The sequence below is a fragment of the Electrophorus electricus genome, chromosome 10, assembly GCF_013358815.1.
Source record: "Electrophorus electricus isolate fEleEle1 chromosome 10, fEleEle1.pri, whole genome shotgun sequence".
In the NCBI taxonomy this organism is placed as follows: domain Eukaryota; kingdom Metazoa; phylum Chordata; class Actinopteri; order Gymnotiformes; family Gymnotidae; genus Electrophorus; species Electrophorus electricus.
Genome location: NC_049544.1, coordinates 14,015,828 through 14,040,806, shown reverse-complemented (window position 1 = coordinate 14,040,806; position 24,979 = coordinate 14,015,828). Strand labels below are relative to the sequence as shown.

The following is a 24,979-nucleotide window of genomic DNA, read 5'->3' as shown; positions in this document are numbered from 1 at the left end:
TAACCTACCACAGACATTTAAACGCAATTTAAACAAATTACAAAAAAAAAATAAAAATTGCAAAATTAGGCCTCTAACTTGTTTTGCAAAGGAGTTACAACTTCAGGTGGTCTATCTCTTAGATACAAGCTCTACAAAACTATGTTGTGAGACATTCAAGACAGGCCATGGTGAGCTGAAGATAATAGGTGGTCATGTATTTAGATCTAATTGTTTAGACCCAATCTATTTGTTCCTTCATGCACATAAGATATGTTATCTGTATATACTTTATGTATAATAACAGTCAGATTTTCATTGCAAAGCAAAATTGGTAGCTTGATGGAATCATCTTCATAGAGGCGAAACTATTTCCATAGTGAATAATGCAAGTTTTACAATGTGTAAATCATGACAATATACAGACCCACGAAAAATATACAAATAGTTTTCTAAACTGGTAAAGTTTACTCTGTATGTGTGTTGGAGTCAGATAAGTGACCAATGTCTGTACGTCTGTATGTCTGTACGGCACTGCACTAACCTACCTTTTCTATTTTGTGAAGTTAAAAACTTTCTTTAAGAGCAAAAAAGAAAGAAATGTCTGAGTATTCTATTAGTAAAAAGTAAATATGCCAAAAGTAGTGTTATGTCTTAGGTACTAGTTAGACGTAAATGTCTTTTGTAAAATATTGCATAACTAAGATATCATGTTTTCTACAAAATTACATTGCATCTATCAAAATGTAACACATTCACTTTCATGAATGATATTGACTTTTTCACCTTATATTAAGTGACTGCATTCAGTTTATATACTTTGACAGCATTTTCTAGAAAGCCAGACTTAATGCAATTTTCCCATCCTAGGCAGGGTTAGAGAAATGGAAGCCGTATCTTAGTTCACATTATTCTATAATATGCCTCGCCATTTTGGTGTGACTGAACGATGTTCACACTAAAAATGAACAATCCACTAAATGGGCGTGTAAAATCAGCGTGCAATTGGCCATTTTTGTGAATTGCTTTTCAGTAGTACGGAACTTAACTACATCCTTCATGGCGGCGGTCGTATATTGCACCTACTTCAGAAATGAGTGGAGTAAGTATTCTCGGAGCACAGGAGCACAGCATTCTACGGTTTGGTAACGACAAATTGTCGCCCACATGTGCTCGAGTGATTCAGATTATTTTACTGATCTCTGTAGGGCCTCATCGATTATGCTTTAAGTTTCAATTCACAACATCCTATGAGTCACAATAAATAATAAACGTAATACAAATTGATATTAATGACGTGAACGCGTGACCATTTAAAATGATTATGGCCTATTCTTTGTGTCCAGTTTCAGTGTACTTCCCTTAGCCAGTGACATCATCGCGATGGAGGGACAAAGCGGGAGTAGCATAGCTGCAAGTTCTTCAAACCGATAGAAGTCTGAAGACACTTATAACGGCTGGAGGATAGACTCAGGCGAGGATGGGTGCACCGATATAATAAGCAGCACTAGTAAAGATTAGTTTTTTATCATTTCTATTTCTGTTTCACGATGAATGCTACGTCCTGAATGATAAGATCCGCGGATTTAAAACACACTGGATGGAAGAAGAGAAGGCGGCGAAGTGAAGAGACACGACACCGTAGTTTTTGTCTCGTCTTTATGTCTTTCCAAAAGCTGGACTTCTTGAATAAAAGCAAATACAGATAGGACTTCAGAAACGGGATTCTTTCGAGGGAAATCGGTAAAGCTCATAATGAAGAAGAACAATTCAGCAAAGCGGGTAGGCACCGAGTAGGCTAGGGTCCTTTGTCATTGTGTTTTTAACTAACCTACGTGCTTTGTGTTTAACAGTTTTTTTTTCTTGAGACGCTTCTGACCGTAGGAGCCAATTACTACATACTGATATTGGTTGAGCACTAATATGCATCATTGTAGCTTTTCATAGGTTGCGGTTTGGGCTGACTAGGCTACACTGCACTTATACCCATTAGTTATGGCAAAATTGACATTCTCCATGGCCTCTAATGGCTTTTGATTTGTATAAGTTGCTTCCTTTTTATGTTTATCCAGATGCCGGGAGGCATAGTTTATAGCCTTAAAAAAGAAGAATCTTTGGAAATTTATGCTGCAGAAGGCTTTTCAGTTATTACACGAAATCTTCATGCTCTCACTGTAAAGTATGGTGTATTCACACAAGGCATGCAATAGTCTACATGACAAAGAAAAATGATAGTGCCTTTAGGACTACACCTATCTGCTTTTGTGAGATGTCTCTTTGGACCCTAAAGACCCATTCAAATAATTTTAGCCTGTTTCTCATTGCACTGTATTTTTTTCCCATTTCTTTTAAAACTCAGGGCTTGCAGGACTTCAACCAGCAGCCTGCTCAACCAGACAAAATTGGGTGGATTCGCAAGTACTGTGGCAAGGGCCTCTTCAGGGACATATGGAAAAGCCGATACATTGTGCTAAAAGGAGAAAAACTCTTCATCTCAGAAAAAGAGGTTAGTTTAGTAATGGTGAGATGAATTTTGCACTTTATTGCAGTTTCTATTTATTATTATTACCATTATTATTATTTTTAAATTCTGCATTTGCTGTTCATTGATCAATAATGGCAGCAATGTCTGCTAGATATATGGCCAGGATTGTTGTTATTGTTGTTATTATTTTTAAATATACCAGGACTGCACATAAAAAGTGTATCTCATGTACTGCTTTGTTTCTAAAAAGGAAAGTGGAATGATTAATAATATTTCAGGATAGCTGAGCTGTTACACTTTATATGGTTAACAGAAGTTATGAAGCTTTACAGATTATTTGAGGATCCCATTTGAAACCTAATGTACACTGGTACTTATAGCATGGAGTAGGCTTCTCTCTGTCAGCCAGTGTTGACCAACACAAGTAAATTGTTAAAAATGTGAAATGGAATAATGTACACTTACATTGTAAATAATTCTAATTAATTATCTGACAAATCAGGTACTTTTGTGTTGCTGATGATGAGGCTCCCATGTTGGTAATCAGTGTTGATTCCTTTAATTGTGCACACTATAATTTAACACAATAAAGTGATGACCCTTTTAAAACAAAGACAATGAAGTTAATCTAGCAGGTGGAAAAGTAGTTAGTATCTAAATGTTGAGTAAGTCTTTAATTGTTTTATTTATGATGTACTTATCTGTAAACAATGAAACCAGAAGGATCAGAAAGCATCTCAGATCTCCTGAGGCATCTACAAGGAATCACCTTTAAGAGAATATGATTCCATGCAGTAAAACAGATGTAAAAATGTTTTTAATGGATGCTTAAAAGGTACCCAATGAGTATTTTGACTGTAAAAGCCATTTCCTTTCCTGCACACATGCACACACAACTGTTAGAGATCTGTGGTCATCTGCTTTACACCTGCTCAATGACTTATTTTAGGAGTCATCAATTGCATGATGTATCACTGACAACACTGGTTGCCTTTGTAACCCTTTTACAACTTTTGCCATTTGAATTGGCAGAAGTTAATATTTTGTCAAGTAGATTTGGTGCTGCGGGCACAATCTAAAACTTCCATTAAAGTGTTGTGTTTTATGAATGTATTGTTGTCTTAGTATGTGCACTTTCCTAGTGCACCTGTTGAGCTGTGCTGTGCAAGCAACCAACTGTCCTCTTCCCTCCCCCTGACAAGAATGAAAATGTTCTGCAAAGGAAAATGTAATGAGCTAAGCAGGGCTGGCCAGCCTACATCACAGGCTTGTTTGTCTTAGCAACCAGGACCAGCTGACTTGCAGTAAAATGTGAAAAATACCTGTCCAAATAAAAATTTCACCACCTAATTGTGAATTCTGTAGTATAAAATACATGGCAATCTATGGTGTGCTGGTTTCAGCAAAGTCAAAATTGTTAATTTTTACTGTATGTTCAGGCTTTTTGTATTGAAGAAGAACAACGCTTCCAGAAATTTTATGTAAGAGTAGTTTTTAGGCCCATGTTTATTGTTATTTTTTGTGTTAGAGCTCCCATTTCGGTTAGTAAAAATACTATTGAGAGATGAAGCTTTGCACTGACCAAATCCTGTGAATGGTTTCTAACTAATTATATTTTAATTCATTTTATGGATGAATGAATAAATAAATCTAAATGTTACTTTATTATTTTATAAGGAGTTATTGAGACTCTGTTGGCTCCAGTGGCTCCAAAGGTTTATGACCAAGGACAACAGTAAAGGCCAAAATTCAACCTGTACATTCATAGTTATTTTAGATGGTTCTGGTAGTCAGTAAAACTAGAAGCAAGTAACAAAAACAGAGTTCAGTGAAAAGACAGCAGTTGCAGACTCTGGCAGCTCCTTGCAGGAACATTCTGGACAAGCAACCAGGATACATACTTGGGGACTAATATCAATGACATTGTCTTGTAAATAACTAGTCCTATTTCGATGTACTCAGATGGTGTCATGTTCTGTATTGTGTTGTTTGCCTGACTATTAGTCAAACGGTCTCCATGAAAGGCTTAACTGGTTTCTATATGCATGAGCAAAATAAATTACCCATTATTCATGTGCAATTTCCTAGCCTAGGCAGTGTGGGCTAGGGCAAAGTAAAATGAAATAAGTTTGAGTCATGTTCATGGTGAAAGCTGTTTGCTGTGCTCAGCATCAGATCAGACCATGCTGAGCCAGCTAATGGAATAAGGAGGATGACCCTTTAAGTTGGAGCTTTCATCATAAGTTTCATCATTGACCAAATGTTTTTCTACAGCTGTCGATACAGAAGCCTTTAACGAAACAATGCCGCTTTTTAAAAATTTTTTAATTTTTATTGCCAACAGTGTCACTATAAACACCTGAAACCATTTCACCATGGTCACCGTGTCACTGAAAAAGTACCCGTTTTTGTCACTAAGAGAATGTAACAGAATCATGGAATCATGCCAGATCTAATGAGTGGCAGACGATCAGTGGGTCACCGTAAATTGAACTAGTGTATTCTTTGACATTTGAGAAGGTTCTGGGAGCAAGCATGATCCCCAGTGCTGGAGTGGGCATGTGGAGGATCAGGTGTCCTGTGCCGAATGGTGTTCTCAGAGTGGGACAGCTGCGAGGAGTGGGTACAGACATGTGGAAGAGCTTATTTTCACTGTTCACTGTCCCTGCACCTTGTCTTACTCTTCATTCCTTCTCTTTGCTCCCTGCTTGGATTTTAAAGGTGGTCTGTATGCTATTTCCTGTGCAACTTTGTTTTATGTGCCTGTGTACTTACACAGTAGTGGTAAATATATAAAAGTTGTATGGTCAAGCTGGTAGCCATAAGCCTGAGTGCATGATGGAATAACACAAGCATTAGTGTAACATTTTACAAACTTGGTAATAAAATTAACTTGTGCAATAAATCAGCAGGAACCTTTTAAATGAGTGTTTGTGTTGAAGAGGAATTAAAAAGCAAAGCAGATGTACAGTGCCTGTACACTTTATGCTCTTCTATTCCAAATAAGTCAATCTTATCATGTTCTTTCATGTTGAAATTATTTCCTGATCTCATTTCTGCATTTTTAGGTGCATGCATGCATGTGGACGGTGTGCGCTTAGCAGGATATTGGTCACATCCTCTATTTCACACTAGGACCTGTTTTTAGGTTGTTGTGTGTTTGATTCATCATAAGCATCTTGTCAGTGTTTCTTTTGAGTTTCACTAGCTACCATGTCATTTTGTTAGGTAAAGTGTGCATGAGCAGCAGAAGACAAAGTAATGGAAGCTTTTTTTTATGCATGTGTCAGTAATTTAATGAGGTTAATATAAACTGTCAGATAAAATTGCTAAATAGAAACAGTGTGGAGGTTGACCACATGCGACGTACTATTTAAAGAGGTGACAGTTTTTAGGTGTTTGGCTCTTTCATGAGAATGTTTACGAACTGAAATTATATTGAATATATGATACTTTTTTGATACAGGCAGCTTATTGACCTTTTATTTTTTAACTACTTTACACACATGGCATGACACTGTATTTGTGTTAAGACCAAACTGGGACTAGGACTGTGACATGGACTATGAAAAAGTGTACATATCATCTTCATTCTAATTCATTTTTATTCAAACAGATTTGAAGCAACTATTTTCAGTGTTCTTTCAGTTTCAGCACTCTTTCCACCACTAGAAATGTGATATTTAATTTCCACTGAATGAAATTGGCAGCAAGAGCACAATTTACAACCTTGTATATTGGCCATAAACTGGGTGGGGTGCACATTTTGATTTATGCATCTTGTTTTGTCTAATCCAGAGAGCTATGAACTCTGCATAATGTGTGTCAGACTCTGAGAGTTCTCCCAGCAGCAGTCACTCTTAGAAATGGAATTTGTCATTGTATGATATCATGTAGAGTAAAACTATATCCGAACAACATGCATCTCTGCCTCATTAACACAAGAGGATATACTAATACTATTACTTGTACTTCTACTACTATTACTACTACTAAATAATAATAATATTATTATTATTATTATTAAGTTCAGTTTGTATAGTACTTTTTACAAACCCAGAGGTGCATTTCATTGTGAGGGGAGAGAGAAGTAGTTTAATTAATTACTTTGCAACCATAGTTTTACCACTGTGATACATTAATTCAGTGCCTGGCAGAAGCTGTGGGGGAAGCAGTACTAATATAAATCTAAATGTTGTCAGCATAACAATTCATAAACATGGCCTGAAATTTCACTATGTGGCCTAGTTGAGAAATATATAAAATGAAGAGGTCCAAGGACCAAGGGGCAATGGATGATGTGTATGTACTTGAATTATTGAATTGAATTATGCACTTATAAAACTTATTGAATATGAATTGTTTTCTATTAATAACCCATGACCAATTAAGTTTTGGCGAGAAATGCCAATAAATGATTTTAGAGTTTAGAAATGAGTATGTCATTGTTTACATATCAAAAGCTCCTGTGAGAGCCAAAAGAATATTGAGGAACCAGTCATCAGGTGAAAACAGCAGATAATTAGTAATTCTTAAGAGAGCGGACTCAGTACTGTGCAGTGTGAAAGCCAGGCAGAAAGGGTTCATACAAATTACTTCTTGACAGAAAAGCAAGAAGCTGTGAGACTACTTCCATGACTCCATTCTGGCTAAGGGAGATTGGAGATGGGTCTACAGTTGGCCAATGAGGATACATCTAACATAGGTTTTTTAAGTATAGGTGTAACAGCAGCAATTTATAGAGAGGGAGGGAGAGTACCTAATAAAAAACACAGGTTAATTGGATGAGCAATAACAGTTGAAATAACAGAGGAAAAAGATTTAAGAAAAACAGTTGGAACTGGGTCGAGCTGACACAAACAGTAAAATGGTTTAGTAATTATGTCATAGGCAACTGTCAGGATTCTGATGGACAGTAGCCTGGAAAGATAAGAACCAGTTACCATTGCGAAATGCTTGTAATTTTGTTTACTTTATCCTGAAAAAAATCCAAAAAGACTCACTGAGGAGTCATGTATTTAAAAAAAAAAATCTTCTTTGACTGTTAATGTTTAATTTTGTGTGGTAGTTGTGCTTAGAAGCTGAGCTTGGGTCAGTTTGTGGGAGCCCTTAGGTTAGTAAAAGGGTTTAGATCTAATAAAACACAGCTGAAGTAAAAACGATTTTAGGCCTTACTTTGAAACAGTTGTTAGATGTGTATAAACCATGTCAGCTTGTACCAGAAGAAACACCTTTTCTTTAATAACAAGTGAAAATATGAGGTTATTGGCACAAAAAATAGATATTTGTGCTGTTCTCTCTGCATTCTGCCTATACATTGCCTGGAGAAGTGACACTAAGAGCTCTGAGGAAGGAAGAACAATTATTCAACAGGTTTAACACATGGTTCAAATAAAATCAGTTTGGTGATCTATTCTGCATATCCATCCTTAGCAAGGCTTTGACCAACTCTCTGACAGTGTTAAAAAGTGTTTGCCAATAAATGACCTTTAAGATTCCTTGCTAGCACTGGTGTAAAAATAGGATTTTTGTCATCATGGTCTTAACCAGATTACCCTGCCAAGAGGGTGCATTCTTTGTGGGATAGCCATGCACTATACTCTGTGCTTATGTAAATAGCTTCAGGATCTTTTGGGGAGTTTGGGGAAAACTTCAACTAGTTATGTATTAGTGTTTTCAGGCTTGAGCTCTTCAGCTCAGTGCTTAAACTTAGCACAAAATGGGAAAAAAAGCTAAATCATACTTAGTTAATTTGACACTTTTTACTTGTTGCTGGATCATTTGCACTCTGTTGTAGGTCATTGTAGGTTGTAGATTTTACTGGGTTTTTTCCTATGTCTGAGCTTTAGGTTTGCTCTTCCCTGCCTCATCATGAGAAGTCATCTATATTCCACCTATCTAAAGATTTTTTCCATTTTGATGCATTATAGAGAGCCATATTCCTGTGCCTAACTTACTGTTTTCCGGCTCCTCTGGCTTGAGTAAATGCAACCAGCTGTTGCTGTGTATCTTTGCTGTCACCTTACACCTACATAGTTTCTGCACAAAATACTTGGCATGGTTAATTAAAATGTAAGGACACATTTCCTAGGAGTTTTTCTTTCTACTTCTCTTTAGGTTGATCTCATAGCTTCACAAACATCAATTCCCTGACTTTGCTATCTCTACAAGATCTAACACTAATGGAAATAGATATTTAAATGTCATGGCCTAAAAGAGGCCAAACAGTGGCCAAAAGAGAAAAGGATCCTCAAATAGGGAAAGTTCTAAATGGAAAGAAGCCAGTCCCACTCTTATTCTGCCCGTTCAGGCTACGGAGTAATAGTATAAACTGAAATATACTACTCTGCCCTTTTTTGGTCCACATGAATGCATGTCTTTTTCCTCATGTACTGTGGTGTGAAAAAGTGTTTGCCTCCTTCCTGATATCTTTTTTTTGCATGTTTCTCACACTTAAATGTTTCAGATCATTAAACAAATTTAAATATTAGACAAAGAACACAAGTAAACACAAAGTGCAGTTTTTAAAAAAAAAGGTTATTATTAAGGGGAAAAAAAAATCCAAACCTACATGGCCCTGTGTGAAAAAGTGTTTGCCCCTAAACCTAATAACTGGTTGGGCCACCCTTAGCAACAACTGCAATCAAGCATTTGCGATAACTGGCAATGAGTCTTTTACCGCGCTGTGGAGGAATGCTGGCCCACTAATCTTTGCAGAACTGCAGAATTGTTGCAATTCAGCCACATTGGAGGGTTTTTGAGCATGAACCGCCTTTTTCAGGTCATGCAACAGCATCTCAATCGGATTCAGGTCAGGCCTTTGACTATAGGCCACTCAAGTCTTTATTTTGTTTTTCTTAAGACATTCAGAGGTGGACTTGCTGGTGTTTTGGATCATTGTCCTGCTGCAGAACCCAAGTGTGCGTCAGCTTGAGGTCAAACAGATGGCCAGACATTCTCCTTCAGGATTTTTTTGGTAGACAGCAGAATTCAAGGTTCCATTTACCACAGCAAGTCTTCCAGATCCTGAAGCAGCAAAACAGCCCCAGACCATTACACTACCACCATCATATTTTACTGTTGGTATGACGTTCCTTTTCTGAAATGCTGTGTTACTTTTACGCCAGATGTAATGGGACATACACCTTCCAAAAAGTTCAACTTTTGTCTCTTCAGTCAGAGTATTTTCCCAAAAGTCTTGGCAAAACTGAGATGAGCCTTTATGTTCTTTTTGCTCAGCAGTGGTTTTCGTCTTGGAACTCTGCCATGCAGGCCATTTTTGCCCAGTCTTTTTCTTATGGTGGAGTCATGAACACTGACCTTAACTGAGGCAAGTGAGGCCTGCAGTTCTTTGGATGTTGTTGTGGGGTCTTTTGTGACCTCTTGGGTGAATCGTCGCTGCACTCTTTGGGTAATTTTGGTCGGCCAGCCACTCTTGGGAAGGTTCACCACTGTTCCATGTTTTTGCCATTTGTAATTAATGGCTCTCACTGTGGTTCGCTGAAGTCCCAAAGCTTTAGAAATGGCTTTATAACCTTTCCCAGATTGATAGATCTCATTTGTTCCTGAATTTCTTTGGATCGCAGCATGCTGTCTAGCTTCTGAGGATCTTTTGGTCTACTTCGCTTTGTCGGGCAGGTCCTATTTAAGTGATTTTCTTAATTGAGAACAGGTGTGGCAATAATCAGGCCTGGGTGTGGCTAGAGAAATTGAACTGTTTTCCAAAGATGTGATAAACCAGTTAATTTATGTTTTAACAAAAATCACTTTTTCACACAGGACCATGTAGGTTTGGATTCTTTTCCCCATTAATAATAAAAACCTTCATTTAAAAACTGCATTTTGTGTTTATTTGTGTTATCTTTGTCTAATATTTAAATTTGTTTGATGATCTGAAACATTTAGGTGTGACAAACATGCAAAAATTAAGATATCAGGAAGGGGGCAAACACTTTTTCACACCACTGTAAGTGGTTCAGAGGACATATGAAGGACGATTGAAAGATAAGGATTCATTTAGTATCTGCCAGACAATTTTATTCTAGAGACATGAGGACAGTGGATAGTGTGATAGAACTTGTTTTTTTGCAAGTCAAAGGGCAGAGTGGTACACAATGCCAAGCTTAAAAAGCACTGGCTGCAAAAAGCAAATGGCTGACATTTGGCAGCAGCTACAAACATACTGTCACCTTTCTATCCACAGGCAGCATCAGGGTCAGACCTGATTGCCACTTAATCTGTACTGCCAGAATAGTAGCTGTACTGTCTGTGCAGTCTGTCCCTGCTGTGACAGCAGTGATGCAGTGATTGCTAAAAACTAAACATAGTGCTGTAGCAAGACTGCCTCCCTGCTCTTCAACTGCATGAAATTGATTGTAACCTAATGTGATCTTTCCTCAGGGTTTTGCAATGCTGAAGTCAGGCCATGCTCTTCTTCCTTGTGTACATGCCTAAAGGGGTTAAGTTTTGAACTATTGTTTTTTGTTGAATTTCAAAGTCAGCTCTACAGTAGAGCTACTATCTGTTCATGCATAATGTAAAGGTGCTTATGGTGTTTTATTCTCATGATCTGGCCTCAGTAGGAATAGCTTTGATTCTTAAAATCCTGGATAAAAATTACAACACTTCTAGTCCTTACACAGTAATAAAGATGTATTGACAATAAATATCACTTTCAGTTCCACCTATTGTATAAGCCATAAAACCCTTTCATTTCTAACCAGAGAATGCCTGGATTACCCTTGTTTAACTGACTGGCAGATGTAACCCCGTCCCTGTAAGATGACCACCTTCTTAAGGGTCAGGTCTGAGGGTGGTACGATGCAGGCAGTAGCTTTGTCCCCACACTGCTTTTGGACATGTCTCCAGGGTGTTCTGTGCACTGTGACTGTTGCCAGCATCATGAGCTGACACACAGCATGCCAAGTGGTTTACATTATAGGCAGTCTGCTGTATGATCAGGGCTATTCTTGCCTTGGTCTAAGTGATTCTGCCATGAGTCAAGCCTGCAGAAATAACTGATGCATTGGATTAGGTCTGCAGACACTGAACAGACCTTTATTGGTATCGCAGACAAAAGCAGGGAGAGCATGTAATAAAAAGAAAGCTGAACTCTAAATCAATTAGGTTTCGGTATGAACCAAGTGCTGTGAATTTTCTCCCATAAATTTTGATGGTACAAGTTGTGAAGTATGCTCAATGAAACAAATATAAGACTTTGCATTAGATATCTTAATAGAATTTTAAGATACATTTGATTCTTATGCTTCAGCATATTTTATAAAAATTCACAGGGACCCAGTGTAAACAGCTGGTAACTGGCTATCTCAAAATCAAAAGATCATTGCAGTAGCATAATATTCATCTCTAAAAGTGAATGCAACTAACACAAAGTTTCTTGGGGAAAAAAGAAAAACTTCAGTTTTAGACCCACCTAGAGTCCACCTCAGACATGGGCTGCAGTAATAGATTATTTTAGTAATAGAGTATTGTACCGAGTACTCCACTGAGTAATCAGATAAGAAATACTTTGGCTTTAAAGAGTAACAGTAAATATACAAAAGAGACTATAAGACCGCTTAACATGATGACCAAACTAAAGTGGTTTCTAATTAGAAAAACATTTTTATTGCATAAATTGTCAAAACAACCAAATTTAATTTATTTAAATACCATATTACAGTCTAGGTTTAAATAAAATATGTTCTGAAATGCAAAAACAAAGAAGTAAATAAAGTCAATTTCAATATATTAAAAAGATATCCTTGATATGTTTCACGTGACTTGTTGATTTGAATAGCCAACATAAAATAGTTTGTTTTACACATATGAAAAATATAAACCGGATAAAACAAATTAATTGATTTGCTACTTATCCTAACCTTTACAGGCACACTAAGCCAGCCACAACATTTTTTTGAAAACAGTAGCTAAATTTCTCAGAACCCAGATCAGTTCCCCAGTGTACAAAAGATGATTCCCCAACAATTAATTAATTCACTGCTCATTCACTAAATTCATTAATTTGTTTGAAATTCTGTTGTATGTAACGTAACTCCAGTCCATTTACTATAATGCCTACTACATAGATCCAAAAATGTAAAATTCTACATATCTGCCAATAAACATCAATCAATTGAACAATCTCACGTAGTTAGTGAACTAGCGTTAACTACTTTCCCAACTAACCTTCTGAAAAACAGGAGTGGCATAACTGCATGACCTCCTGAGTCATGTACGATCACCCTGCTGGGTGAACCTCTCCTGTTTCTGCAGTGACAACCCAAGCATGATGGTAGGGACTTTCCGGACTCTGGCTAGGCATGATGTCTGTCTACTTTTAAGTAAAGACAGATGTTCGTCTATCATCTTCACTAGAACTCGGTCGACATTACTACTATGAAGATACTGGATTCTGAAAGCTTATACTTAGCCTCCCCATCGCTTGCTTATAATAAGAAAATATGCAAAAATAAAGTCACATTTGGCTTCTTTATATTATCTTCCCACCATTCTATGGTAGAAGTAATACAATATCACCTTACCTTAATTTAGTATTTAACTACTGAATCCGTTGTTCGCTTTATTGATGTTTTGGACATATTTTGCTCAAGACACAAGGGGGCATAGAAATATTGTGTGTGTATAGTTATATGGATTAAAAGAGGCTTTGATGCAAATAATTTGCATCATTCATTTTTAGTAAACAAGTTACTCGAGTTTCTTTCAGCCCCACCTCTCTTGCATTCCAGAAGCAATGCACCAGGATCTTTCAAATAACAGTCAAGTAATATGAACCTGAGTGGTTTAAATGTCTTGTGCTTTCTTCAGGTGAAGGATGAGAAGAAAATCCATGAGGTGGTTGACCTAACAGACTATGAGAAGTCTGAGGAGCTTCGCAAGGCCAAGAGTCGGACCAAGAAAAACCACAGCAAGTTCACCCTCCTGTGCTCGCAGCAGCCAGGCAACACTGTAAGTAGAGAGACAGTATGGGGGAGGATGGGACTTGCTTTCACAGGAGAGCCTCCTACACAGGCTTGTGCTGGGTGCATTAATTAGACACTTTCCAGAGGTAATGCTGATCAAGGAGGGTTTAAAATTGACTGAACAAGATGGGTTCTAATAGTAAACTACAGTATGTAATGAGTTATATTCTACATAAACAGTAAGGCATGATATGCCAAATGTACACCCCCAGACTTGGGTCAATGTGGGGTTTTTCATCATGTCTTGTATAATAAGCTTTCAGTAAGAATGTTTCAGCTAATTGGCTTTTCACAAGCTACCGTATCCCGTTCATGTAACAAGAACTTTACACTCCAAGAGTCCAATACATGTCTCAGATAAGTGCTACAGCATACTTGTTCCTTTAATCATTGTTGAATTTCTGGGACTTATGCACACAGAGAGCAAAGAAATATTTTGAAAGAATAGAATCTGGATCCGTTTTCAGCATTTCTGAAGGTTAGAGGAGCATGATCAGTCAGAGGAGCTGATCAGTCAGATGTAGCCCAGCACTGAGACAGATGGTTAATTCTGAGGCCTGGGTTTATGGGCATCTAATGGGGAATCTGTTAGTGGCGCACGCCACCACGTGGCAAATAAATCCCACTGCTTCCAACAGCTGCTCCCGCAGAGTGGTTCAGGAGAACGACTCTCGATACCCCATCTGACATAACCAGTACTGTCAATTGATGTTCACTCTTTGTTACCAGATTGCCAACCATTATGGATTGACTGTCTAAGTACTGTTCTATAATCAAAGATACAGAGAAGGATTTTGGATGTAAAATGCATATTAGCTTGTATTGTAAACAGCTGTATGAATGGTCGTATTGTAAACTGCTGCTGTCATATGTTATGGAGTTGTGTCCTGTGATTTGGTGGCTGCTTTCTACTACTTTTGCTGCCTTTGAGGTTTGGAGCCAGAACCATATAACTGTGCTTGGCCCACTGCACATGTAATGTAGGTTCACTGAGCACCAAAAATATATTTCAGGTACTGCTCGATCCAGACACTTTTTAAAATTCCTGCATATGATGTAGAACTGCAAGGTATACATTGGTCCTGTCAGTAAAGATCTATGATACATGTGTCATGTTAACAGTAATATGTCCTCTAGGTTCCAAATCTGGTATTCCTGGCTGTCAGTCCAGAAGAGAAGGAGTCATGGATTAATGCCTTAAATATAGCCATCACAAGGGCCAAGAACCGCATCCTGGATGAGGTGAATTAAGAATACATGTGCACACACATCTACACGCACACATGTCGCTCTCTGCTCTTGCTCGTGTTCAGTCATTTCAGAATAACCTCAGGACTTCTCAGAGGACTGACATATAATGCTAACCACACACTGCTACCCTCACATTCCTTTTTCAAAGCGTAGTGAAACCATTTGCTTTGTTTGAAAACAGTTGGAATTATTTCAGATGATAGCTATGACTGATTTGAAGTATGTATAACCTCAGTGTATGTTCTCTAATTCAAAATGTCATGTGAGACATCCATCTTGTCATCTCAACTATCCATTTATCAAATTCAGTAGAGGTAGCTATACATACTGTTGGAAGTACTGAAAAGGCAACGCAACCATAGTGAAAAAGGCTTGACTGGAAATAAGAGTAAATGTACCACACAAGTGTGTCCTTGGATGCTGACTGATTCATGCTCCATACTGAGTCCCTAAAAACTCTTTTGGAGCAGTTGGCCAGGAATGGAGTGAATAAAGTCAGCACACAAAGGCAGCATCTTCTTGCCCCAGTGGCCTGTATATTCTGTCCACATAAGATCAGGATTTTCAGGCATGACTGCCCTTCCACAAGTCCGTCAGATGGGGGGCATAATGGCCTCGGTTTACTGACACACACATTTACTGCAGGCACAAATAGCTCTAACCTAAATAGTAGATATTGTGTCGCACTACCCTAGCATGTTTAAAAGGTTTTAATGGTTTGCCTTTAAGTAAGGTATTAACCTAATTATATATTGTCAGCAGTTTGCTTGTGTGAATTGGGTTATTTAATTTGTAATTTTGCTGGATTCCTTAATCCTTGGTCTATCTTTATGCTTTTTATACTACGCTCACAAATCTACTGAAAATCGAGCGTTTTGCAACAATGTCATTATTTCAAAATTTAAATTAAATATTATTTTCTATAATAATAACAACAATTATAATAATAGTAATAATAATAATAATAGGTCAGATGCATTATAATGAAGGTCCAAGTATGGTTTAGTGTTATAAAGCTGACATTGATCATGTTGTTGAGTGTAAGCCATACGGTCAAAATTGTCTTGACTTCAAGCAAATGCTTAAAAGTGTAAAGAGGGAACTGTGCAGCATGTGGGGATGAGCCACAGAAAACTGAAACATACGTTTAAACACTCAACTTGAAATACTTAGCACGCAGGCTAACAGGGTTAAACACCAACAACAAAGACTCATAAACGATAGACTTTTATACATGTAAACTAATGACAAACAACGAGGAGCAGGTGTGGAACACAGGGAGGGTGTGGCCATACTGATGACACACACACACACACACACACACACACACACACACACACACACACACAGGGAGACGTTTTGGAGGAGGGGCAGTATTGTGATAAAAAGTCTTGTACTGTTTCATACAACTGGGCAAATAGTAATAGTAAACATTAAATAGGGTGTCTCCCATCTGCTACCTAAGCATAACTGACTATAATTTTATTAATAACCAATAAACTGTGTTGTAGCTACTAACTGTTAAACAGTTCAGAAAATGTAATTGCTAGAATAAACAGAGTGACTAACAAAGCTTATTAATGGTCATCAGGGCTAGAAGCTTTAACTTGGCTTGTATCATTTAACCATTTCTGACATTGAGTAGTGTTTCTTATTTTAACCCATCCTCTTTGTACCATTATGCAATTCTTCCCCAGTTTAGCACCCTAACAGTCAAGACAATAATAAGTTGTGTCTGCCTCACCAGTGTTCTTATGTTGTGCATTATTTTTGCTTTTGCATTATGATCATGACATGGTCAAAAACTAATTTTTCCTGATCATATTGTTTATGCAGTATTTGTTTTAATTAGAAAAAAGGAGATACTGGGATTCACTACAGTCATCCACACATTATAGATCCTTCTTGTCTCCATGTTGCTGCAGTTTCTATGTGAAGCCAGAGACCCCATGTGGCCTCATCCTTTACACTCAGCTCATTAACTACTTTATCAGTACACAAACAGGCTACTGTGGAGGCATGTTGCTTCCTGCTCTCACAGTGTGACTGATCTTCCCAATCGAATCCTCACACATGGATCTTTAAATTCCCTTCCAGGTTACTGTGGAAGAGGTAAGCTGTCTGGCCCATCCCACACGGGACAGAGCTAAGATCCCCCACACTCGACGACTACCTACCCGTGGGCATCTTTTGGCTGTGGTAAGCAGTCCATTTATTTACAATGGAGCTACATTAAACATCTCAAGGAGCCATTAGCAACATGCACTTTTATGTGTCACAAATCTTGTTATACGAGTCTTTCCATAAATTCTGTTTACCATTATAGCAATTTTATTTGAAGCCTAATCTTCCTGTGCTTTGCAGGCCTCAACCTGCACATCAGATGGCATGCTGACACTTGACCTTATTCAGGAGGAAGACGCACTAGCATCTGATGAACAGGAGACCTGTGAAAAGAACTTTCTGTGTAAGCAAGACAAATCTGTGAGTCCTCTCACCTTGAGCCCTGGGGCAGAAAACTGCAAGTTTTCCCACGGTGCTGAGGCTTCAGGGAAGTCCCAGAGCTTGCCGCGAAAGAGCGAGAGCTCCTGGGACTGTGCAGACATCCAAGGCAGAGTGGCTACAAAGAAGCTCATAGTGACCGAGAAGTGCCGATGCGTCTCCATGGATGAGATTCTGTCGCACTCAGAGGTACAGGCCACCAGGGCTGTCATCCTGCATAGTCCATTACCAGCTTCCGCACAGTCAGTTGAACGGCTACAGTACCTGATCACACAAAAGCTGGAGAGGACACATGAGCTGCTGAGTGAGGTGCGTGCTCAGGGCTGTGTGGGAAACTGCAGCCTTGCCAAAAACCAGAGTGTGGAGGAGCAGCGGGTGGAGGCTGAGCGGCTGCTGGAGGAGGCCTCCTCGGTGTGGGGGCACGCCCGTGACGTGCTAGGGGAAGTGAAGGAGCTGCGGGCACTGTGCAGGCAGCTGGACTCAGCCTGCTCTACTGGGCTTGCCTCCTCCATTAGCAACAAACTGAAGAACCCACAGCACACAAGTTACAGGAAGAGCATGATGTGAAGCATGGACAAGGCTGAGGCTTTAGTCAAAGCCTATTATGAGATAAGTTATTAATTTAACCAATACAGTGATCAGTTTTAATTTTAATTGAAATGCTCCATTGTCATATAATATGCCACAGTGATCTTTGTGTTACACGCATTTGGGTAAACTCACCAGAGATCATTGTGAGATTTAAGTTACACAAGTCAGTTATTTTAAATTGTACAAGTGGACTTTGTTCCTCGATTACTAGGGCTGAGGGCATATATAAAGTTGATTGTCACGTGCAAAACCCAAAACATCAGTGATGTGCAAGGACTTTGCTGTAATCTAGGCATTGTTGTGTGTTCCTGAAACTGCATGTGCTCATCATTCTAACATGCTATTTGCTTTAGTAAACCTGGATCTGGTTTGCTGCTCTTTCTTTGGTGGTTGGGGTTTGCTACCAAGAGTCAGAGAGAAATATCCAACTGGGCTCCACTTAGACTGGTTTTAATCATAGCAGTTAACTAGGGTGTATATAACAGCAGAACTAATTGAAGTGCCAGCTGTAACTGCTGTGCTGGAGCACTTCATGATGTGAACCCATATGAAAGACAGCAAGGTATGCCAGACAGCGGACATAATGGGAAAACCACAGTCACCATCAGCCTGTTACAATGCGAATGGTTTCCCTCTTTTGCTTATACACTGGAACAGTTATGGTTCAACGATGCTGCATGCTCTCTGAACTCTGTTTTTTTTATACAGACACACATATGCACACACACGTACACACAGGAATGGTTGACATCATTATGTAATGTACACAGGATAAGCGAGCTGCAGGCAGCAATGTCAGCTGGCCTAGAGAAGAGGCTCATTGTGGAACAGGTGGAGAGAAAAGCCAATTTGGAAGTTATGTCATTTTCTGCTTGATGTCTTTCTATGTTCTCTGCACGCTTTCTGCAGATGTATCCCCAAAAGCCATGCGTACTCATGTTATTATGAATACTGACAATCTGGTGCCAGTGTGTTGCTCTTGGTTTGGAAGGAGGAAGCAACAGAGCTGCCGTTAGAACTAACACTCGATGCAGTGAGAAGACTAGGGATGTCTATCTTATAGGAGATTTGCACTATAGAACACTGTAAAATAAGAGTGGTACTGGCAAGCTATCTTTTAAAGTGTAAGGAACTGAACAGACAATCCAACACAAACAGCAGCTAAGAAAACAGACAAAGCCAGTCCCTAAGTGGCATTTCCTAAAAGGCTGGTACGTAGGAAAAATAAAACTCAAAAACTGCCTTAGTGAACGTTCAGATGGCACATACGATCAGTGTGTCAGTTTAAAGAATACCGCTCATGTTTGTCATAATCAAAATCCAACATCCAGGATGCCTGCAACAAAAGCAAAGGTGAATGAAGCAGTGGCACAGGGGCCTTTAAGTCAGACCTGATCAGCTTGTGCAAATCTTTGCTGAACTTTGGAAAACTATGCAATGTTGCATATTGGCCTGAAATGTAACAGGCATCAGGAATTACTGGAAGTGTACAGAATGGTACTGTACCAGACCAAAGGGTATGTGTTGCCAGTATCTAACACCTTGTTTTACAGTTGCTAGCTAAATGAAGTTTGCACAAAACTGGGTACAATTTATTTTGTTCTGTCACTGAGACTTGATTACAACCAGTGTTATTTTTTGTACATTTTACTGTAAATTGCTTTTTGTAGAGTGAGTAAAGGTATTCTAGAATTACTGCTATTTCCCAAAATGATTTACTTTTACTATGCTTATCTGAAAAAAAAAAGTTCAGTATCATTGTCTGACTCTGGGGTCTCATGGTATCATGTTGAAACCTTGTTAGCATTTGAAAATTTAACAAAGCACAATACATTTCTGTCCTGGGCATTTTGGCAGTCTGTGTAATAGATATTCTGTTGACCCACTCATGATTCAAGTGCTACCTAACATTCCTAGACTAATCAGAGTTTCCTACTAAATGCAATGTTATTGCTATGAAGATACTGACAGTTTCTGTATTTCACAGTTTGACCAGCAAATGTGCTTTATTATGCATATGACTGTAACAAATGAAAGTGAACATATTTACTAAATCAGCTGTTAACTAATGACATCCATTATCCAAAGTGCCCAGAAACTATTAGCACCACAGAAAAGTACATCAGCTCAATCCTGACATTGATCTTTGATGTTATGCTATAGACAAGGCACTGGTTACAGCCAAATTACTTCTGTACCTACATAGTCATGCATTAATACATCACATCTTTGCTTTTTTAATGAGAACAAAAATATTGTGAATGCATAGAACTTAAGAATTCCTGTAAGCCATAATGGAGTTAGAAATTTTTTTTCTGGACTTCTTGAATTTTATTAAATTAATTAATGTAAATTAGAGGTTATGTAATTGGACTCCAGACTGAATCATGAGATGTGCTCCTAGGAGACATTGTAGACTTTTTCAACTTCCGCTTTTGCCCAGTCTGTTAAATGTTAAATGTACTAGGACAAATGTACTAGGACAAATCTGAAGAGGTTCCAAAGTGTAGATTAATTGCTCTAAAATATGTAGGGAATTAAGCAGGATAGAGTGACTGGAATGTTAATGATCATTAGACCCTGATCGATTGGGCTCTGATTCATGGATGACATCACCACCATTGTGATGCAGAATGGTCAGACTGCTGGAAATACCTTTTTATTGCATACACCTTAATTGCATAGGTTTACCTGATTAGGCTACCTGGAGGTAGGGAACAATTTGTGAAATTCATTCCTCCCCTCAACTCTCATTAGCTCATTAGTCTGAATGTATTACAGCAAAGCTGGATAGAGTTACTTGTGAATATATAAATGTAGCTGTTGCACTTAGGTTTTTATGCTCAGGACTGGTACATCTCTGATATACTTGAGACACATTTGTGCAATTAAAATATTCTAACTCCATAACTCCATTCAATGTTTATTGAGTGAATGTGTATTACATTTTGACAGCAATAGTAACATAATTCTTTAGCTATGCCAAAGACATTCAGCAGACCAATGCTCCGAAGCCGATTTCAATCAATTACAATAATTTATTAAGGAAGGTAGGTACACAAATAGTTTGTTCTTTTTTTTTTAGTAGTCTTTCTGTTCATATACTGTTGTCTTGATCAGTAACAAGACAGAAAATGCAAAATATGGCCAAAAAAACCCATTTAGTTCTGTGTGAATATATCACCACCAGAATATAAAATTAATTTATTTTACTCATGTGGCTCTAAAACGTGCTGAATACCCTTACATTGAGGGCTTTTTTTCTTTAAATGCTCAAGAACCATATAATTTTGCTGTATATAAAATATATTGGGTTTTACTTTGTAGTAAACAGCCTGTAGCTATCCCCCTAAACAACCAAAGCAAAAAAAACAACAACAAAAAACATTACCTACCATTAGATTTCAAGACACAAGACTTTAAATTCCAGTGTACATAGAAAAGATTTTATTTGATGAAGGCATTTGTTGTTACTAAAACCTTACATTTCTTAACTGATCTGAATATTCATTTGAAATAAAAGTTTTAAAGTCCTAATGACATGTAACAATGTACCTATTTTATGATTTTATTAAACTGCTGTAGTGGGTACAGGTAATCCACTTAAACATCACTGAAAAATATGTTCATTCAATTCCAGACAGTGTTAATAAGAAAATAATTTAAACAAATCAACACCACTCAGTAGTGTACAGGTGTAAAGATGCAGTGAATGTTGTTAATCTAGTAGAGAATGGTGCAATGGTATGAATTCTAAGTAAATGTTACATACATACATAGCATAACAGAACCAGCAGCTAATGAGATTTGTGCAAGTTGTGAGCAGGAGCCAACTGACTGGTGACATTGCACTATCTGAGGCAGGAGTACGTCAGCAACACACTCAAGGGGTGGGAGGCTGTAAGTGTAAGTGTACTGGTGCCGGAGCTCTGGCACCAGACTGCTTCTGCTTCTAATGATTATCAATTCTCAGTCTGAAAACATTTCAACTTTGTGACTAATAGGGGAGTTAAATTGTACTTAAAACAACAGTTAACCTACCGCACTTTCTAGAATATTTTGCACTTTGAATAAACCTGACCAAAAATTATAATACATTACTTAATAACACTACTATTCATCAAATATGTTATTGAAGGTTTTTGGTCCTTATTTTTGAATTTATTTTTCGCCCATCTCCCCTATAAATTATCTTGAATAAATAAACATTTAGATTTTTGCAATAATCCTGGTGTAAGTACCAGTTGATAAGTAATAAAGATATTTTATCATAGCTGGATTATTTTACATTTAACCATGGTGGCAATAATTCTGGCAGATGCTGTAAAATGTGTCACACTACAACACACAAACACATTAGGGGTAGCATAGCCAAGAATGACTGTAGAACTATGAAAAATCTTTGAGGAAGTTTGTGCATTAAAAACAAGTATCTTGGTTGAGCTCATTTTTTAATGCAGAAGTAGAATTGTCTTTTACACATAGCAAAGCACAGCCATTTTTACTGCCCACTTATCACTTTAAAGGAATATCAAATAATCCATTTTAGGGTGATGATTTTTTTTAAAGCATTCTACTGGCCACTTGGATGAACGAGCTATCCATAAGTGTATAAAATATGAAATAACCAGACAATGCCTTCTGGGATTATTTGACTAGTGAATAATTGGGAATGACTGCTGAGGTAGTAGCAAACTGTAATTAATCTTTTGGACTCTAGCAAAGCTGTTCATTACATCCCATGTATGCTCTCATAGGTTGTGACCAGGGCACTGGTGAAAGGTTCAAATAACTGTGACTTAAAAGAGTACACAGACAAATATCATCCTGCATAATTCAGCACTTTTATGCACAAGTGCCTAACATTTCTAAAGCTAATATTATGCCAGGAGCATAATAATGAATAGAACTGTACACATATGCTTTTACGATGTATTATATATTATTAGAATTTATGTCAATTCAAGTGAAAAACTATTTATTTTGAAAGGGGAAAATCATTGTACAATTGTGATAATGCTTTTTCTAGACTGTTGTCTTTCATAACTATCACTTGACCAACAAAGTTTTTATTTTTGTTTGTCATAAATGAACAGTCAAAGCGCTGTCTGTGCTTTGTTTGCTGTGTCTGATATTTGAGCACCAGGTGTCCTCTGGAAGGGCTGAAGGTCAGTGCAGGGCCACAGGCATTTATGAGATCAGCCATTAAATCAGAAAATATTGCATTTTCCATTCCAAAGCTTGCTTTTTGGATGGGTATATGGACTGCATGAATTCAGACAGTTATGGCCCAGACAAGTCAGCCACCCTTTATCTCTGCTTGAAGAATCATAAGCTCTAGAGCTATATATCTGCAGTATTGCTAGAGTTCTACATAATGCAGTGTAACAGTCTGCTTAACGAAAGTCAGACAGACGTAGGTGTAGCCTCATTTTATCATCTCTAGCACCACCTGCTCACAAATCTAATCGCTACATATTACAGGAGGCAACTGCCCTTTCATGTTTTATCGATTTGACCAATAGGGGCTGGTAGTTTTACACAGCATACTTTATAAACCGTCTTATGCAGAACGTTTAGGCGAGAATTGCTCCTCTTTTATTAATACAACAAAGGACATTTTTAAGCCAACAATGTATGTACAACTGTGAATTACAATGAATTACAAAGTCAAACAATGTGGACGTAAGTAAGCAATAGATGGCAAGATTTTTTGGAAAGCGCTGAAACCTCCATCTAACACATTTTGAAGACGTCACGTTCACCAGTTTAATAAGCAGTCACTAGGAGGTAGGAAGTAGGAATGGCGATGGCAGATCTTACGAGGGATGTAGACAGTTCCTCACATGCAGGTGCTTAAATGTAATTTAAAAATAAAACAACAACAACAACAACAACGAGGGTGAGGGTAGGGCATTTACAGTGTCAGGCTGTCCCTGAAATAATGTCTCTGGCATAATTTTCCTAGATGGTGCTATGTCCAGTGCTGGGACGGCTGTATCTACGAAAAACAAATCTCGTGTTAACATTAAAAAAAACCATCCCGTGTTCAGGATCCACACAGCTATTAGCACTCAAATTACGTGTTAACTGAAGCAAAGAAAGGCATGAATTGTGCCAGAAGAAACTTACAAATGCACCTCTGATTCCAGTCACGTTGCAGGGCGACGTGAAAGACCTCAAATGCACCCAGGTTAGGAACGCACTGCGCACATTTTAAATAAATGCACGCTATTTAGGGAACGTTGTTAAGGTGTAATGTAATCCTCCTAGTAATAACCATATTTAAAAAAAAATTAGCAGTAGTGTAGGTTATTTTTCTGCAACTGTATCCTGATTGTATCCTGATTACGTAACGCCATTACATCTTAGGTTTATTCCGTTGCTGCTCAACCCTGGCAATATCATACCCAGCCTCAGTTAATAAGCCAGCACCATATAATCTTGCAGAAACAAATATGCACATAACCAATAGCTAAAAAAGCACCAAACTATTATCTAATTCTTCTGATTATTATTATTATTATTATTATTATTATTATTATTAACATCATACATCTAAAGCTGCCAAAATGTCATCTGTTTTGAATCTTCTAGACCTTTTGGCAGCCTTTGACACAGTAAACCACAACATTCTTCTCTCTGTTCTCCCCAGGCTTGCTGTGACTGGCTGTGCATGGAAATGGTTTCAGTCCTCTCAGGAAGGACGGTCCTGTCAGGTGAAATGGAGAGGATGCACATCCAAACCATATAGACTCTCCACTGGTGTTCCACAGGGCTCAGTATTGGGCCCCATTCTCTTGTCTTTGTATACTCATTATCTTCGTCATGTAATATCTTCTCATGGTTTCTCCTACCACTGCTATGCTGATGACACTCAATTATTTCTTTCTTTCCCACCCTCTAACATGCAAGTCTCCAGATGTATCTCAGCATGCTTGACTGACATTGTGTCATGGATGACAGCCTACCACTTGAAGCTCAACCCCAGTAAAACCGAGCTTCTGTACATCCCAGGCACTCCCAACCCTTACAATGACCTCACAGTATTCTTCGAGAACTCCCTGGTATCACCCTCCGAAGCTGCCCATAGCCTGGGCATAACCAGTTGTCATTCTCAACTCATGTTTCTAATCTAACCCAGTCTTGCAGATTTCTCCTTTGTAACATACAAAGGATTCGGCCC

At 38.1% G+C, this 24,979-nt stretch overlaps 1 protein-coding gene across 4 annotated transcripts; it reads left to right on the top strand.

Annotated features, from left to right (window-relative positions):
* Positions 1–1,004: 1,004 nt before the first annotated feature.
* On the top strand, positions 1,005–24,746 carry plekho1b (pleckstrin homology domain containing, family O member 1b). 4 transcript variants are annotated; one of them, XR_004776591.1, is made up of 8 exons: positions 1,005–1,081; positions 1,326–1,761; positions 2,339–2,500; positions 13,295–13,435; positions 14,587–14,691; positions 16,798–16,899; positions 17,065–24,512; positions 24,709–24,746. XR_004776591.1 is itself a non-coding variant. In XM_027002757.2 (7 exons), the coding sequence occupies exons 2-7, from the start codon at positions 1,735–1,737 to the stop codon at positions 17,767–17,769; spliced, it is 1,227 nt and encodes a 408-aa protein (XP_026858558.2). In that variant the 5' UTR covers positions 1,005–1,081; positions 1,326–1,734; the 3' UTR covers positions 17,770–24,618. The 4 variants fall into 4 exon arrangements, 2 of the variants coding, with proteins under 2 accessions (XP_026858558.2, XP_026858549.2); XR_004776592.1 differs by lacking the exon at positions 24,709–24,746 and having other exon boundaries at positions 17,065–23,986; positions 24,449–24,618; XM_027002757.2 differs by lacking the exon at positions 24,709–24,746 and having other exon boundaries at positions 2,339–2,485; positions 17,065–24,618.
* Positions 24,747–24,979: the final 233 nt, after the last annotated feature.